This window comes from Aphanomyces astaci, assembly GCF_000520075.1.
Source record: "Aphanomyces astaci strain APO3 unplaced genomic scaffold supercont1.114, whole genome shotgun sequence".
Taxonomy (NCBI): domain Eukaryota; phylum Oomycota; class Saprolegniomycetes; order Saprolegniales; family Verrucalvaceae; genus Aphanomyces; species Aphanomyces astaci.
The window spans coordinates 56,728-72,838 of record NW_009798377.1 but is presented as its reverse complement, the minus strand read 5'-3'; the positions used below and the strand labels follow the sequence as shown (position 1 = coordinate 72,838).

Below are 16,111 nucleotides of genomic sequence, written 5' to 3'. Positions count from 1 at the left end.
TCAAAACAGCATTGTCACCACAAATCAAAACAGCATTGTCACCACCATTCAAAACAGCATTGTCACCACCAATCAAAGCAGCATTGTCACCACCAATCAAAACAGCATTGTCACCACCAATCAAAGCAGCATTGTCACCACCAATCAAAACAGCATTGTCACCACAAATCAAAACAGCATTGTCACCACCAATCAAAACAGCATTGTCACACAAATCAAAACAGCATTGTCACCACAAATCAAAACAGCATTGTCACCACCATTCAAAACAGCATTGTCACCACCAATCAAAGCAGCATTGTCGCCGTCACACGATAATATTCATTCGATATAAAGTCCACATGAAACAACGATTAATCAAGGCATTGACACGAACGAGCGGCGCTGTGACGATGTTTCCACTCCGCTTAAAGACACACTGTCTCAGATAAACGACGACGATGGCGACGTACCTGTCGTGCACGTCGTCGATGGTGATGCGGCGCTGGCCGACCAAGAGCAGCTGCGACGCGCTGTTGTTCTCAAAGTTGATGAGGTTGTCGATGCGGGCGTAGCTGCCGATGTGATGGATCCCGGTCAAGTCCGTGACCAGGTCTTCGTCCTTTTGCGCCTCCATGCCCGTGAACCCCATTTCCTCCTATGTTGTGTGTTGAGGATGTGGTATGTCCATGGCGACGAAGGGCATGGATGGCGGTACCTTTGTCGTGACGTCGAGTTTACTAGCTTGCTTCTTCAAGAAGACGCCGACGTACTTTTGACCGCTGTCACGAAGCGCTGCCAAGGCCTTGGTGACGTCGGGGTTGGTGATCGTCATGGGCAGCACGACCCCAGGAAACAATGGACGCTTGTGCGTTGGAATAACCAACACATGCGGCACCATGGGTGCCTTGTCACCTTCACCAAAGGTCGCAATACTCTTGGAGGACGGGACATCGACGTCGTCATCATCATCGTCGTCGCCTAGACGGCAAGGCATGGTGGCATTAGCGACGACCGATGATGTACCGATCGCATCCTACTTTTGATGTCGCTGAACGCACGGCACCATCGAGGTGCTGACGGACGGTGCGCAGCGTACGGAAGTTGCATCTTCGCTCGGCCAAAGCATCGCTGCAGGCCAGACGCGGCGGCTTGGGTGAGGCGCATGGACGTTGGAGGGCACTTCCAGAAGAATCCAAATGTGGTCAAAGTGTGGACAAAATATGTCGCTGCGAATGAAATGAATATGATGAGGTGTAGGTATATTTGTATTTAATTACAAGCTGCACATACAATACAAAGGTTAATAATTTCATTTGTGAAAACAAATAGCATTCCATCACATTCTGATTGGTGCAGTTTCAACCAATCCCATACGCTATCGAATTTGAGTGGATAAAACTATCCTCCTCGAGCCAATCAGAATGGACCAATCAAAACGATATTTCACAACCAGCTTTGGATACTAGTATGCCGTGGAAGAGGAGTCCACTTACACTCATGGCTGATTGCTACATCTACTGCAGCATGGACAAGGCCGACGCATGGATAGCCGATGTATGACAATACGGAATAGATTAATAAATGAGCCTGAAGGCTTGGGTTTGTTTGTTTCTACCTAACACCCACCATGATACCGGTATGCTTTGAGTGGTTTACTCAAAGTGCATGGGAATGGGCGACGAATCTTCGACTGATGCCAACTTGGCCTTCAAGGGAGAGTCGTCGCAGCTCATGGTGGTTTCGCTGTCGCAGTCGCTGTCCGTCTCCATGCAAAAGTCCTTGGACTGGACCATACGCTATACATGTGAAGTGAGTACTCAACATGAACAGGGAGATAGTAGGTAGTAAGTACCTCAAGGTAGACGCGCATTGTATGGCTCTTGTGGGCCACCGATGAGATGATTTGTTCCGCGAGGACAGGCAACGATCGGGCGTCGTTCACGACATGCATGTCCCATGGGAATGCGTTGTAGAACGCCAAGCAATCTTCCATCTTGGATCGCTTGTGCTCCATGTATCGAATGCGCTCGGGCTCATCTTGCAATCGCCGTTGGATGCGGCGCCACAAAAGCTCGCGCTCGACGTTCACATGCAGCGTAACGAATTCGATGTCGGCGAACTTGGACACTTCATCCATCTGGGCACGAATGAGGGGTTCGAGCAACTTGCCGTGCGCGGCGTAGAACACAGCACTGAACGGGGATCGGTCGGCAAAGAACACTTGGCGCTGGGTGTTGGGTTTGTGAGATAACTGCAGCACGCGGTCAAACCTGGGGCACAAAGCTGCTGTCAGGACAAGGTGGAAAGTGGTCCGAGTCGAAGGCTTACCAGGAGCACACCCACTTCGTCTCCATGAACAGGGACTGCGGATGCAGCGAGTGCGCTGGCATGTCGAGGAAGTTCTCGTCCAAGATGCGGAACCCATTTGCCGCAAACTCGTTGCACAGCGAGGTCTTGCCGCTTCCTACATCCATGCGCATGAGTGGAGAATGCCGCGCATTCATCATGAAGGTGAGGCCATGTACATACCGTGGCATCCTTCTAAGCACACAACTAGCATCTTCAACACACTGCAAGATTGGGAATGTGTAAAGGTTGCCGCCGTTTGCTTAAATGACTTCGAATGCAAATTCGAATTTTTGAGTTTAAAACCATTCCCGCGAATTAATAGGTTTGAAAAGTGAACTCTTGATTCCATGTTTGTATGTGATTATTTAGAGTTGCTTTATTCGTCGTCGACTATGCCCAATTGCATTCGAAGCGGGAGACGGTCGAACTTCGGTTTGACACGAAATCCCGCGGCAAATCGTTTCCACCAATCAAACTACTTTATTTCGGATTTACGACTGTGGATTGGCTGTATTTATCGACGATCTGATTGGAGAATGACTCGTGGTGGGCTCTTCGCTGATTCGCTGATTTGAGTCAGGTGCACACACAAGCAACATGCGAAAGGACGTGACGTGCACACGCACGCTGCCTGCGATTAAGCAAAGAGCGTTAATGCAGAAGTAACGTTAGGGCACCCATAGTCATACTGGTACAGGTTTCTACCGGTAACGTTAGCTGTAGTTGATTGATGTGCAATAAGCTCTGTTGTCCCGTAGCCAATACTGGTGGCAAGTTGCTGGACCGACAGTGGGGTGTCTCGCGTCAATGGCCCCAGAAACGCAGACAAGTCGTCGTCAGATGCACGCAGCTCCGGTGCCACTTTTGCATGGAGACGGACAGCGACTGCACGTCTCGCAGTGCCATTCGGTACGGTTACTTTGGTCGGCAAATAGAATTGCCGAATGCCACCATGGACAAACCACAACACAGTATTGGCTATTACGTACATTGGGCTCACTACATGTTACAATCGTAAGGCTTGCGCCAACCAAGCGTGAATGCAATCCAGTCACTCTAGTGTCACAAGTCGAGCACAGTGTTGGTAAATAACTGCCAAGGGCTCGTATACTGACCGGAGTGATTACTATTTATATCCCGGCTTTCTTGAGAGTACGCGAACTTGGTTGGCATCGCCATTGTGGAAATGAAACCAATTATCATTGATGAAGACGTCGAGATAGGTGACGTCGCTCCGTCGTCTACCACTAGTGCTCCAGGAAACAAGGTGTTGATACCTCACAACGCAGCATCGCCCAAGAAGAAGGAGAAACACCCTCCTGTCTATCGTAGCCACAGCATCCACACGTCGTCGGCTGCCCATGCCGCCTACGTCCATCCAACCCCCCACCTTCAACCTCCACACACACATAATTCTTCCACGGACAAGCACAATCGAAGTGCGACGATGTCGCACATTCCCATGATCAAACACAAGCGGCCCAAACCCACGAAATCCAACCACCATAAAACCCACGACCCGAATTGGGACGTTAGCATCTTGAACAAGAGCTGGCAAATCTCGGACGACATGCGGCGGTCCCTACCCGCGCTTGTCCAGAACAACCTTCGCATGGCGCGGGGGGCGTCGGCGCCCAGTGCGGACCAGAGATTCCTCAGCTCTACCAAGCTGGTCGTTCCTGCACTCAAAGGTCCCGTGCAGTGTACGTCTTTATTTGCATTATTCACGTTGCGCTTACACTCGTGGACGTCGTGATAAAAAGAAACGATTGTAGCGATGGGAATTCCCACTTCGGCAGAAGTATTGCAAGCCCAATTGCTCATGGACGAGGTGAAGAACGACGCCCTCGAGAAATTAACCGACTCGGACCGTCGAAAGTACCGCCCGTGTTACATCATCACGAGTTCGTCCTATGGATTGTTACTACAAGTACTACTCATTAGGTACTTTGGGGAATCGGGAAAATCCGATATGGGGCGCTTAACAAACAAGTTGGCGTCGCAAATGTACCTGTTTACGTCTGTGGAGGATCTCTTGGACACAAACATAGACATGACCCAGGTAGGTACAGTAATTACTCGACTGACCCGCCTCCTAGATGTGAATAATCTGTGACTGGTCTCGACGTTAGTTGGAGCCTTCCGACGACACGGTGGGCATCTTTGCGGGGCCGCTCACGGCGCGCCACAAGTACACGGCTATGTGTTTGATAGCCAAGCTCCCGCCATCGATTCGTCTCATGATTCGAAACCACACGGGGCCCGAAATCAACGTATCGCATATGGCCATGGGGGACGACATGTGCAAGGTATAAACAGTCATGATCATCATTACAATATGTATTTAGATGCATCTCATACATAAGAATCTCCTCTACAGATTTGATTTGACCTTGAACTCCCTCCCCTCATGCTTTTGTCGAGGTAGATCTTTGCACAATGCTTGGCAGATTTGCCCATGGTCACTAGCTTGAACGTTCGGAACAATCGGCTCACCGACAGCGGCATTGGCGCCCTCGTGTATGTGTGCTTGAACAAGGATGACCTCACGTCCCTCGACTTGTCGGAAAACAAGGTACTTAGCCTTAATCATTGACGGGTTCTCAATGATATGTGCACTTTACAGGTAGACGGAGACGCAGCGGCGGCGTTGGCCGAGTACGTGGCAGCGCCTACGTGCGCCCTCACCGAGCTCCGAATGAACAAGAGCGACGTCGACGACGGCGAAGTCCTCGGGTTTGCTCAGGCACTGCACACTAACACATCGTTGCGGACGTTGGAACTGTCGCGAAATTTAATCGGCAGTGCGGAAATGATGAACGTCGTCAAGCCCGACATGATCACAGGTAAATAGTACTCATATGTGGCCACAGTGTATATCTATCTATCTATATATCAAAATGCTACCCTACTCAACCGATATATACATACATATATATATATATATATATATATCAACATGCTGCCCTAACCAATCCATGTTGACGACAGGCGGCGAAGCGATTGCCGAAATGCTCTGCAACAACAGTTTTCTGACAAAGTTGGACTTGTCTTGGAACACCATTCGCCTCAACAGGTATGCCAGGCGGTTCTTTCTTGGTTCATACTCACAGTATAACTAACTTATGTGACGACAATGACGACGACGTGCTGTGCTGTACGTGATAGCGCTGTGGAGCTGGGAAAGGCACTGGCGATCAACAATGGCCTTCGTGAGCTCAATCTAGCGTACAACGGCTTCGGGAACGAAGGAACTCAAGCAATAGGCATGGCCTTGCATAAAAACAATTGCCTTCAGGTGCTGGATCTGAGGTAACATTTCTGCTGGTGTTTTCAATGGGATGCATACTTGACCATAGTAACGGTAGCCACAACAACATTCCGTGCCAAGCCGCGTGGGTCATTGCGCAGTCGCTGCAAGTGAACGATTCGATCTCGACCATCATCTTGGATGGGAATCCGCTGGGGAAATTGGGCTGCCAGGGCCTGCTGCAAGCTGTAGCCACGTCCAGCAACCGGAGTCTGTCCATTCCCATGAACGGATGCAACTTTGACCTGTTCGACCCCAACAGTTTCAATCCAGAAGAAGCGTCGGGCCAGTATGACCTGAATTTGAGGTATGTCGTACATACTGCTCGGACGATGGTATCATCTACATATTTGCCCATGGGTCGAAGCAGTCTTGGCTTATGAAATAGTATGAGATATCTACATCTGTCGCCAGTGTGACGAGCCTTCAATTCTATTCCTTGGGTGTCGTGAACTGTAGTGTTGTGGATACAGTATTAATATTAGTATGTGACACTGTGTGGTTGGTGCTATTTATTAGCATTCCCTACGAACGGTCCATTTTGCTCGAGCTCGTTCGATGTGCAAGCACCAAGACAGGGTGCAAGTTCATTTCCATGGTGCACGTGCTGGACAAGACGTCCAAGACCATTCACGTCGAGTGCCGCGACGCAACCAAAGCCTCGGCAGAGGTATTGTGCATTTCACCCATTTTGGACGTTTGATCGAATCCATTTGATCTAATTTAAGCTTGTACAAACTATCGTATACAAATGTCAGTATATATATTGTTTTTGCCCAATGCGGAGGGACTGGGCTGAGTCAATCATTTGGATTGGCAGAAATTCAGCAGAACGTGATGTGATTGGCTTAGGCGGTTCTTATCGATTTGACAATAGGTCTGTCGGAACTCTTATTGTTGCACTGTGGTTTGAGTGCCGAACTTGACATATACCTCATTTTATTTATTTTGGTTTGAAGTTGGTGCGGCGGCGAAGCAGCAACAAAGCGCGCATGTTTGCGGCCAGGATGAACCAAACGACCCTTGAGTCATTGTTTGACGAGTTAGACAAGGACCACTCGGGGGCGATCGACTCGATCGAGCTGGAAAACGGTACAACATATATATTCGATAATCACGAGGTCGGGGTTTCGGGATTTAGGAGTTTCGGGATTTTAAAAGTTGATCGCATATTCCGCCAACATAACTTGTGTTCATTTGTGTAGGCATGCTTAGCATGGGCATTGAACCCGAAGTGGGCGAAGCAGCACGGTTGATTTCCCGCTTTGACATTGACGGCACAGGTACACGTCCTCACATGACTTTTGCAAAAGCGTCCAAATTTACTGGAATGTTTTGAACACAGGCACGATTGAAATGAACGAGTTTATGGAGCTGATGGCATCGTTCAACGTCGTGCCGACGCCCAAACGGGTCCTCGTGGATGTGGCGACGAATCGGCCGTTCGAAGTGCCGCTGACGGGTCACATGCTGGTCGAGTTTGTGGATCTGCACATCCCGTCTGAGCAGCAGGAGGCGCACACTAGAGAAAGCGTCGGCCACCTCATCAAGAACCTCAAGGACAATCATTCCCACGTGCAAATGCTGGCCATGGCCAAGAACGGTACAGCGCATCTCTTGACCAAATATATGTCCATCCAACCAACACCACGAACACGGAATATATATATTTGTATAGTCAGGGTTTGTTTTATATCTACGTTGATATTGTCGTTTGCAATCCAAAACAAATTGGACCTCTCTGAGTCCATCGCAAACTAGCTTTCAAACGGATGTGCCCCAATTTGTATGCTTGCGTACACTACAATCCTATACAATATTAAACGTATATATATATTCCCAATAAAGCGAATCTATCTACCGAACGTGAGTCTTGATGGGCTAGTTTAGTTTTCTCAAATCGAGTTGCCCATACTGTATCTCTTCGATTCTAGTCGCGACTCCAATGACGACCCAATTTGACAATAATGCATTGACTTTTTTGGTATTGCTTAGGCATGTATTTCAAAGAGCGAGAGGCGCAGATGATCATCGACTCGATCTTGGACGGGTCGGACGTCGTGCAGGCCATGGCGTCGATCTTGCCGCACATGATTGATGCGTCCAATGCGTGTCAGCTCATCGAGTGCAACATCACCGACGTGTCCCAACGCTTGCGGTACGACGGCAAACTCTTCTCGGTTTTGGTTCACGACAAGAGGGCTGCAGATATTGTGTTTATTCTAAACTGGAGCGATGTGGAGAATGAATCGACAAAATCAAATGTACACAAGAATCGGCAGAAGGATTTAGCCAATCAGATTGCAAGAAATCATCATCAACGTCAAATTAGTGTGTGACTGCAAAGAGTGTGAATTCGAATTATTGTGCTTTCGAGTGAAATTTCGTGTTGTGGCGTGGTTTCTCGTTGGAATTTAAATCGATTTGATTGGCTACTTCAGTTGAGCTCAAAATGATTAGCCAATCAAAACCTTCTCAATGAAATTTAACCAATCAGATCGATTGTGGATCGGTTTCGTCGGCGCGATTCGATTGCACCCCCTCCCCAAATTTGTATCAAATCGACAATACCACAGGACACCTTTTTTTTACATACAAAATTCAGTACAAAGAATCGATCGGTAGATTTGGCGATTCAGCATAAAAGTCCAAATTTTGGGCAAAAGGACAATACATAGTGGTGAAGTGTTCTCGTTTAGTGTTAACTAACGCACAGGTTTACAGCGCGATGGATGTTTTAGTATGTTTACCTACTTGTCAAGGCAAAATGCAAGGTCTAAAAATCGTTATTGGGGTTGTAGTTTGCAGCACTTGTTGCGGTTTTCGTTTGGACCGATTGTGGGGCTGTGCACGGGCCACTACCGGCTGGAAATGGCTGAGCCATTGGACCGGATTGCCGCCAAGAAACTCATGGAGATTTCCAACAAAACCATGCTGTGGAAGAAGCGCCACGACTTACTCGACACGTCCCAGCACAGGAACTTTCAGTGCTTTCGAAACGAGTGCTTCAATGGCAAACCTGTTGTCCTCGGTATGGTTGATCGATTATGGATATGACCACATTATAGAGTTTAATGGGACAAAAATCTCTCACGTATATATGAGATAGAAAACGCATTTTGCGATAAGATCCCCAAGTTTGGCGTCCTCGAATTCGACTTTGTGCACATGGCGAGTCGTCCGCTGCGGCAGCAAGGTACGTGCTGTTGATGATATTCGTGTTTATAGTCGAATGATGATTATATACCGGGATTTCATTTGAATCCTTCTGTGTAGGTCAAGCCGATATCCAGCCCATGTCGACCAAGCGATTTCAACAATTCCTCGACAAGATGCAAACCGTGGGGTTGGATGTGAACCCACACTGCCAAGTGCCGCACTGCTACCGCGTGCTGTCGGAAAACGTGTACACGCAAGTGCTAAAAATGCAGAAGAATCGGCAGCACATTCACTACGGCGCAGGTCTCGCTGCGGTGAGCGAGGCCACACTGCTTGGCGAAAAGGTGCACCACCACAAAAAGCTACTTACTTGGTGGTTCAATATCCACTAATCTTGTGGTGATCTTATGTGGGGAAGACTACGATCAGTGTGCGGCGACTGATCATGGAGCTCCACTCCGTGCTCTCGTCCAGATGGATCAGCGTCAAGCAGACCATTCGTTTCCTCACCATGTGGCCGCGGGTGTTCCAAGCCGCCCGCCTCGATGTGATTTTGATCTTTTTTGATCGTATCACGGACGTGTACAACTTTCAGCAGGTGGGGGGCGTGTTGGGGGTGGTGGTTCTGAATGAGATGTGAGTGTGTGGGGGTAGGTGCTGCCATTGCTCACAGACGACGAAGTCGCGCAGTTGTTGTATCGTGTGGGGTGGCTACACGTGTGGAGTCCGTTGGTCCCAGACTTGTATTACGAGCTGGATCTGTCCATGTACGAACAGCGCGAAGTGGCCAAGATATTGGTGCAACTCGCATTGAACGAACCGGTAATCTATGTGGCATATATATAGAACTTGGGTAGCAACGTACGAGTTTTGCAAGATTCGATAGTGTTGATTGTGTGTGGGGGGGTGGTAGGGCGAGAACTGGCAGAATGAAACGTACGGGTGGAACCGTGGCGACCCCATCCCTGGATGGCAACTGAACCAGTCGTGGCTTGGCGAAGGCAACTTTCCCGAAAAGGGGTATCTGACGCTCGATTATTACTCGGGGGCCGACCGAGGTTGCGGTATGCGGACTATATATATATATATATATATATTTATCGCGGCGATGTGTTTGGGGCAGGGCCGGTGTGGCACACTCGAATGGCCCTGTGCAAGCACGTGTTGGCGGAACCCCCGCCCCCGGCTCATTTGAACGAATTTATCCACCACACGACCATTCTCACACTCAACTCGATCAGGGACTTGACGCCCAAACCTGTGGTTGCTCACTCGATCCAGCCCAAGAAAAAGCAATAACCAACGGTGTACTACTTCCTTCTTTGCCATGCAAACACCCATATAACGTTAACGTTCATAAAACAATTCAACCTACCCCACGATTGATGCATGTACTAACTACGGTACGAACACATTCGGTACTTGCCAACCCTGTTAGGGCCTGGTCGGGGTACATTGACGCCACTGTTAAATAATCATGTAGTTGTTTATCCTACGTAAAAAAACTTGAGCGGATTTTCCTGTTAAAAAAGGAAAACCCATTAAAGCTAAAGACCCATACGTGCACTAGGTCTGACTTCACAATACAATGGATGTGTGTTTGATGCAAACAGCGGACTGTATTCATAAGCTTATAACATGCAAAACCGGTGTGTTTTAAGCAGTTTGAATCAATGGTGACCCTGGAACTGACGACGCTAGGTCCGAGTTGCCAATGTATTCAGAGCCTTTCGTCGAGTATTTGGCAAAAAGCGAGTCCACGACCAAGGTGCTAAGTCCAAACTCTTCCAGCGAATACTTGAGTTCCCCATACTTGCCCTATGCAAACAAGCCCCATAAATATTGCATGTACTACAACGATATCACTTTTTGGCGGCAGGACCAACAACATACCTTGGGCTTGTCAGTCAAATAGGCCTGCATTTTCTCAGCATGCTCGTCCGACACGTCCTTGTTCCACTTGGCGTACAAGGTCTTGACCACATCAATGGGGTCAGCCGCCAGGTCGTCGTACGAGATATCAACTACATCGCTGGACGACTTGGACGACTGGAAATCATGCAGTGCAGCCGCCTTTTCGCTGCACAAATCCAACGCGACTCGCCCCAAATGCTTCTTGTCCAACGCTTTGCCCTTCAAAGCTGGGTGCATGACTCGAAGCAAGTGCGTGGCACTACAGACAACGACCCCCGAATAAGCCCCCATCTCCCCCCGTTTTGGGTTGTATTACCTCGAGGGCACGACGGCGGTCATGGGTCGATGCAGTACCACCACACGCGCATCCGGGAACGCCACACGCAACTGAGACAAATGAGATGCATGGAACGGCGCTTTCAGCAACCATGACGTGGCCTTGCTAGGTGCCGTCGTCGACGTAACTGCCGTGGCGGCGGCGTTATTTTCGGAGGTCGTGGTGTCGATGGTTTGGTTGGTTTGTAGCATTTGCAAGTACCGACGAAGGTACGAGTACACGTTGGAAGCATTGGGCAACGCCACAAGCAGTCGTCTCGCTGCATCCCCCAGCACCTGTCAAACATATATCCCCCCATGAATGCATGCATACAATGGTATGGATGGACTTTTGGACTGAACGTACCGCGGAATACAAAGTCGATGGCATGACATGTTGGCTAATGACAGTGTCGTCGCAGAAGCTTATTGGGTCCATGTACTGCACCGCCACGAGCGACTCGTACAGTTCCGGCACCAGGCGATATGTGCTTTGCCACGCGTGGTAGCTTCGATTGTGCCAGATGTGGGTCGAATCCACGGCCCCGGCCTTGGGGGGGGCTACGGGGGAGTACGCCATCGCTTCGGATTCGTAATGACGTGGCGCTCTTAAGGACGGATCCAACGCCAACAGGTTGTAGAGCAAGTTTTGTCCCGTGCGAGCAACGCCCGTGATGACAATTGGTGCCTCGACGGTTTCATCAATGACCTCGGGGTGTTCCACGACGTATTCCATGAACGCCTTGCGAGCCAAGAGGGACGCCGTCAGGTCTTTCGTCACCATATACCGACCATATGCAGACAGCGTCGACGTTTTCGCGAGGTCATCGATCACGGTGTCAAACAGCTCGATGGTCGTGGCGGGGTCTCCAAAGAATTGGTCGGCTTCTTTGGGGGTAGATCGAAGGAGTTCCTTGAGTCTTTCCACGGGAATGGCAAACATCGTGATCCCAAACACTCGCTCGCTCAGGTTGGCCACGCCCAGTAGTGTCCACAGCCACCAGTGCCCAAACGAGTACGCCTTAAGCAAGGTCGGATCCGGTTTCTTTTCCTTGGGGGCCACGCCAAGCACCACACAGACCAAATAATACACAAACACAAGCAAACACACGACATTTAGGATCATGTACACATCTTGGACACTGAGCGCCAGCAGTTCGTCCTTGATCGCGTTCCAAATCTCTTCCGACTTCATGGCAAATTCGACACTAATTTTGAAATGACTAGAGTTATACCTACAGTAGTCGAGCGTGGACATGTGTACAAAGACGACGATGTTCGAAAAACCGGCCGAAAGGGCACTGGGGTCGTTCGAATTTCGAACGTGTGCCATTTCCCTCGTAACTGTCCCGCCGTTTGGTGAATATGTAACTGCCGCTTGTGCACTAGCAATTGGCAATTGGGTTAGCATGCGAAGCAAGTATACACATGCACAGTCTGCTTTTTTGCACAAGTATATTTATAGTTCTTGAGATTGCTCCAAGAGTCTATGAATGAGTCTGCGATTCTTGTGCTCCATTGTATGTGGCTGAAAAGTACATTCGCCAAGCTCTTTTTCGTCCATTTCAGCTTTGAGCCGCTCTTCACGCGCCCGTCGCCGTTGGTCGAACGAGAGGTTGAACGGCTGAGGCACCGTGTACGCCCGAGGCGTGTAGTCTCGAGTTTGGGTGAACACTTTTGCTTCGCGTTCCCTAGTTGGGCAATTTCAATCACATGCCAAAAACAACATGCAAAAGTCTATGACAACACACGTACTTTCGCTCGGCTACTTGACGTTTGGCCAATTGCTTGAGCTCCAGGAACCTGCCAAGGCCGCGGACCACCACCGGACCTCTCGACGGCTTTGTCGTCGATTTGTTGATGGTCGGGGCAAAGGTACACGCTTGAAGTTCTTGAAACTCTAGCGAATTCCGCTGATCTTCGAGTTTTTGCCGACGCGTCATTCGCGCCTGTTCAATCTGCTGCAAGCACGTCTAATAAACACCCGAGATTGGTCACATATTTTTTGAAATAATGACATGGTGTTCGCACGTCTGGGTTCCACACAGTGGTGCGGTCCAGGTCTGCATCGTCGACAGCCACCAATTCCGGCCGAAACCGGCATTCGGCTTGAGCTTGGGCATCCATGTCCCGCACGACTCGGGATCGGATCATCTTGGTCGGCGCTTTCTAGCCATACGATCTTGTTGAAATCAATCATCGACCAAGTAGTAGTATTAGTACTTGAGCCAGTTTGTGAATGGACGTGGGTCGCCCGAGCGCATTCGACACGGGGTTCAACGTCGGCTTGTGACTAAACTTTTCGTACTGTTCGTCTTCCAGTCGTTTTTTCACTAGCGCTCGCTGCCGAGGTTCCTATGTCAAACCACACACACGCGTTGCTTAGAGCTAGCCTTTCATAACGACGGTACTTCATAGGTCATGCGATAGAGTTGCGCTTGAGTGGACTCAACAAGACGCTTTGGTCGCGTGTACTGCAGCACTTGATTTGAGTTGCCAATGCACGGCTGGAAAGGTTTTTCTTCCGCTTGAATCCGCTCCTCCAGCGCCAATTTCGCCTCAAATTTCTGCTCCATCTGCGCATGTAGCAGTTGTTGCCTCGCGACAAAGTCCAGCTACAACAAAAACACGCCACGTTTTTGAATCGGAACATCGCTCGTTCGCAGGTGTTATAAAAATATATATACCTTGAACTCGGGCTTTTTCTCGACAATTGCATTGCTGCGCTCATTCACACACGGGACAAACGCTGGCACATCCTGTCCAATCCACAGATAGTGCAATCGATGAGCTTTTCAGAGTTATCCTTGTCAAAAACTGTATAGGGCCCTTACCAAAGCTGCGTAGTACGCTTGCACTTGCAGCTTCTTTTCGGCAGTGTCTTCGGCGTCTTGCACGAGTCGATCCGTCACGTCCATTTTCGTCATATCATGTGTCAATTTGTGGCTGTGGGCGTTGATTGTGGGCGTAAACGTGAGTTGGCTCTCGGCTTCGATGGCGTGCTCCAACTGCCGCAGCATTTCCTTCTGCAAACACCAGTATCCTCAACATGAATTCAAGTACGGCACAAATACCACGCCTTTCCTACCTTTTGGCGCTGCAGCTCTGGGAGCCGAGTGTGAATGGGTTTTTGATTTGTTGTATGTCCCAGTACTGACCGATTGTTCCTATTGATCTTTGGTTTGAACGTGCACGTAGCCCGAACCCGCTGGTCGTCGAGCACTTGCTTGACTTTCTCACGAAGCTCAAAGCGAAGCGCCCCTTCCACATGCAACCGCTCCGTGAGCTCGTCCACCTTGGCTTTCTTGTGTGGGCTCCACGACGGAGGTGGCTTGGAATGGGCTGTTGCCTTGGACCGTCTAGCCTTCTCGGGCGTCTTTAACGTTTGTGCAGCTACATTTAGCGTTTGAACAAAGTTTATATTTGTATTCCACCATTGCAAATGATTGGAGTTGCCAGGAACGTACCTCGAGAAGACTGCGCTGGGCGAAACGAGCACGTGGAGGTCAGCGTGGCCATATCTTGCGCGACTTTTGTCTTTTCTCGCGCAGTATAGTCAACGGATCGAGCGAGTTGGCTCATGCGTTTCGATTGCTGTGTGGACGAAGGTGGAGCTGGTGGCTTTGCACACGACGAACGCATGACAGCTCTCTGTCAGCCACAAAATCGCATGATAACGATGGGATTATGATTGGTTTGAGCTGGGGGCTACCTTGGGCGATGGAAGTGGTGGTGGTGGTGGTGGTGGTGGTGGTGAGCTGGATTGATGGGCTGGGCTAGGATGGGAGCTCGACGGACTCGATGAAATGAGTCTCTTGGGTGTGACTGATGCTCTGGTCGTGGGGTGGGGTGGATTATCACTAGTAGCCGTTGACGGTGCAATGCTTCGAGCTGGCTACAAGGAGAATATTCGTAAGAATGTACAGCGAGGATAAGCTAAGATCGTACAGGTTCGAGCTCAATGTGAAATCGAACCCCTCGTTTTGGGGGTCTGCCTGAAGTGCAAGGCGGCTTAGCTGGGGCAAATGGCGAGGTGGGGGGCGATGGGATGTGTGGCTCATGGAGCTCACTGGGAAATGAAGAGGGATCGAAGGAAGGCAGGGGTAGGTTGTGAATGTCCGAAGCGAAGAAGAGACTGTCATTGCCATCGGACCGCTCGAGTTCCTTCAAGAAGTACATGCTGTCGTCACCTACAGCGACAAAAAACAATGCTTGATCCACGACTTGGTTGGGGATGCTGCAGCAACTACCGTCGTCCTCGTCACCGCTATATGCTCCGTCGTTGCCATCTCGGGAATCGCCACCACACCTCTTGTCATCGATAGAATTGAACTGACTTGGACTTTCAAATGAATGCTGGTGGAGCGACGGCAGCGGAAAGAACGCTGTAGCGTCCAAGAACGAAGTGGAGGACGTGCGGTCGTCGTCTGCTGAAGGAGGAGCAGTCTTGCGTTGACGTAGGGCTGCACGCTCCGAGTTGAGTTTAGCAATAATCTCCTTCCGACGAGCTTCTGTCATGGTGGGAAGCGCAATGTCCGTCAACGTTTCCTTTTTCGGGGCCTCTTGGAACAGATATGCTTCGGCTTCACGAAGTTCATCTTCTACTTGCCCCAAGCTTATACTTGGGCTGGCTGTGGTGTTCATACTGCCTCCCCGATGGTATACTTCTTATTGAAGTGCAATTTCCACTTTCGAACAATGCGATGACCAAGAGGCATGGATGGATCCAATGATGGGATATACCGGATAATGCATGAAACTGCCGATGCAACTCGCGGAAAACAAGGTACTAGGAGTTTGATTGGGGTGCTTGCAAAATGGGATTAACCAAAATGTCATTTTCAAAATGGAGGTAAAAGGTCCATTTTGTAATATGGCGTTTTGGGCCTCGTCAACCAGTAAATCCCACGTGGAATTATTGGATTTGGGTTAAAACTCTTCAAGCAAGTCATGTTTTGTTCAGATTTGTTGAATTCGGTCCCAAAATGGCGTTTCGGGCCTGAAAATTACAATATTTCCTATTACTGCGGACATTTCCCTTCCTAGCGACCCCAAAACTTTATTTTCTGACCAAATTTATTC

General features: G+C 49.5%; 5 protein-coding genes across 15 annotated transcripts; 1 reads left to right on the top strand and 4 right to left on the bottom strand.

The window, feature by feature from the left end:
- Positions 1 to 357: 357 nt before the first annotated feature.
- Positions 358 to 1,146, bottom strand: H257_17674 (hypothetical protein; the record flags this gene model as incomplete). The annotated part of the gene is made up of 4 exons (XM_009846552.1): positions 358 to 406; positions 453 to 637; positions 698 to 960; positions 1,020 to 1,146. The coding sequence occupies 4 exons, from the start codon at positions 1,144 to 1,146 to the stop codon at positions 358 to 360; spliced, it is 624 nt and encodes a 207-aa protein (XP_009844854.1).
- A 382-nt stretch (positions 1,147 to 1,528) lies between these two features.
- On the bottom strand, positions 1,529 to 2,606 carry H257_17673 (hypothetical protein). The gene is made up of 4 exons (XM_009846551.1): positions 2,512 to 2,606; positions 2,311 to 2,446; positions 1,835 to 2,252; positions 1,529 to 1,778 (listed from the first exon to the last, which is right to left on the bottom strand). The coding sequence occupies exons 1-4, from the start codon at positions 2,540 to 2,542 to the stop codon at positions 1,635 to 1,637; spliced, it is 729 nt and encodes a 242-aa protein (XP_009844853.1). The 5' UTR covers positions 2,543 to 2,606; the 3' UTR covers positions 1,529 to 1,634.
- An 867-nt stretch (positions 2,607 to 3,473) lies between these two features.
- H257_17672 (hypothetical protein) lies at positions 3,474 to 10,179 on the top strand. Of its 4 annotated transcripts, XM_009846547.1 has the most exons (21): positions 3,474 to 4,034; positions 4,107 to 4,209; positions 4,276 to 4,393; positions 4,464 to 4,640; positions 4,760 to 4,906; positions 4,958 to 5,177; positions 5,323 to 5,407; positions 5,500 to 5,643; positions 5,700 to 5,948; positions 6,161 to 6,311; positions 6,601 to 6,733; positions 6,847 to 6,924; positions 6,987 to 7,244; positions 7,637 to 7,799; positions 8,443 to 8,672; positions 8,751 to 8,837; positions 8,918 to 9,144; positions 9,219 to 9,398; positions 9,455 to 9,622; positions 9,714 to 9,864; positions 9,924 to 10,179. In XM_009846547.1, exons 1-21 carry the CDS (start codon positions 3,518 to 3,520, stop codon positions 10,097 to 10,099), a joined length of 3,762 nt encoding a protein of 1,253 aa, XP_009844849.1. In that variant the 5' UTR covers positions 3,474 to 3,517; the 3' UTR covers positions 10,100 to 10,179. The 4 variants fall into 4 exon arrangements, with proteins under 4 accessions (XP_009844849.1, XP_009844850.1, XP_009844852.1 ...); XM_009846548.1 differs by having other exon boundaries at positions 9,219 to 9,622; XM_009846550.1 differs by having other exon boundaries at positions 4,107 to 4,393.
- A 214-nt stretch (positions 10,180 to 10,393) lies between these two features.
- Positions 10,394 to 12,317, bottom strand: H257_17671 (hypothetical protein). The gene is made up of 4 exons (XM_009846546.1): positions 11,397 to 12,317; positions 11,031 to 11,326; positions 10,694 to 10,973; positions 10,394 to 10,618 (listed from the first exon to the last, which is right to left on the bottom strand). Exons 1-4 carry the CDS (start codon positions 12,285 to 12,287, stop codon positions 10,457 to 10,459), a joined length of 1,629 nt encoding a protein of 542 aa, XP_009844848.1. The 5' UTR covers positions 12,288 to 12,317; the 3' UTR covers positions 10,394 to 10,456.
- Positions 12,318 to 12,465: 148 nt separating this feature from the next.
- H257_17670 (hypothetical protein) lies at positions 12,466 to 15,717 on the bottom strand. 8 transcript variants are annotated; one of them, XM_009846545.1, is made up of 12 exons: positions 15,280 to 15,717; positions 14,978 to 15,219; positions 14,742 to 14,924; positions 14,497 to 14,680; positions 14,118 to 14,422; positions 13,864 to 14,055; positions 13,717 to 13,788; positions 13,441 to 13,644; positions 13,253 to 13,384; positions 13,061 to 13,211; positions 12,785 to 13,002; positions 12,466 to 12,720 (listed from the first exon to the last, which is right to left on the bottom strand). In XM_009846545.1, the coding sequence occupies exons 1-11, from the start codon at positions 15,671 to 15,673 to the stop codon at positions 12,983 to 12,985; spliced, it is 2,079 nt and encodes a 692-aa protein (XP_009844847.1). In that variant the 5' UTR covers positions 15,674 to 15,717; the 3' UTR covers positions 12,466 to 12,720; positions 12,785 to 12,982. The 8 variants fall into 8 exon arrangements, with proteins under 8 accessions (XP_009844847.1, XP_009844843.1, XP_009844842.1 ...); XM_009846541.1 differs by having other exon boundaries at positions 13,061 to 13,198; XM_009846540.1 differs by having other exon boundaries at positions 12,785 to 13,211.
- Positions 15,718 to 16,111: the final 394 nt, after the last annotated feature.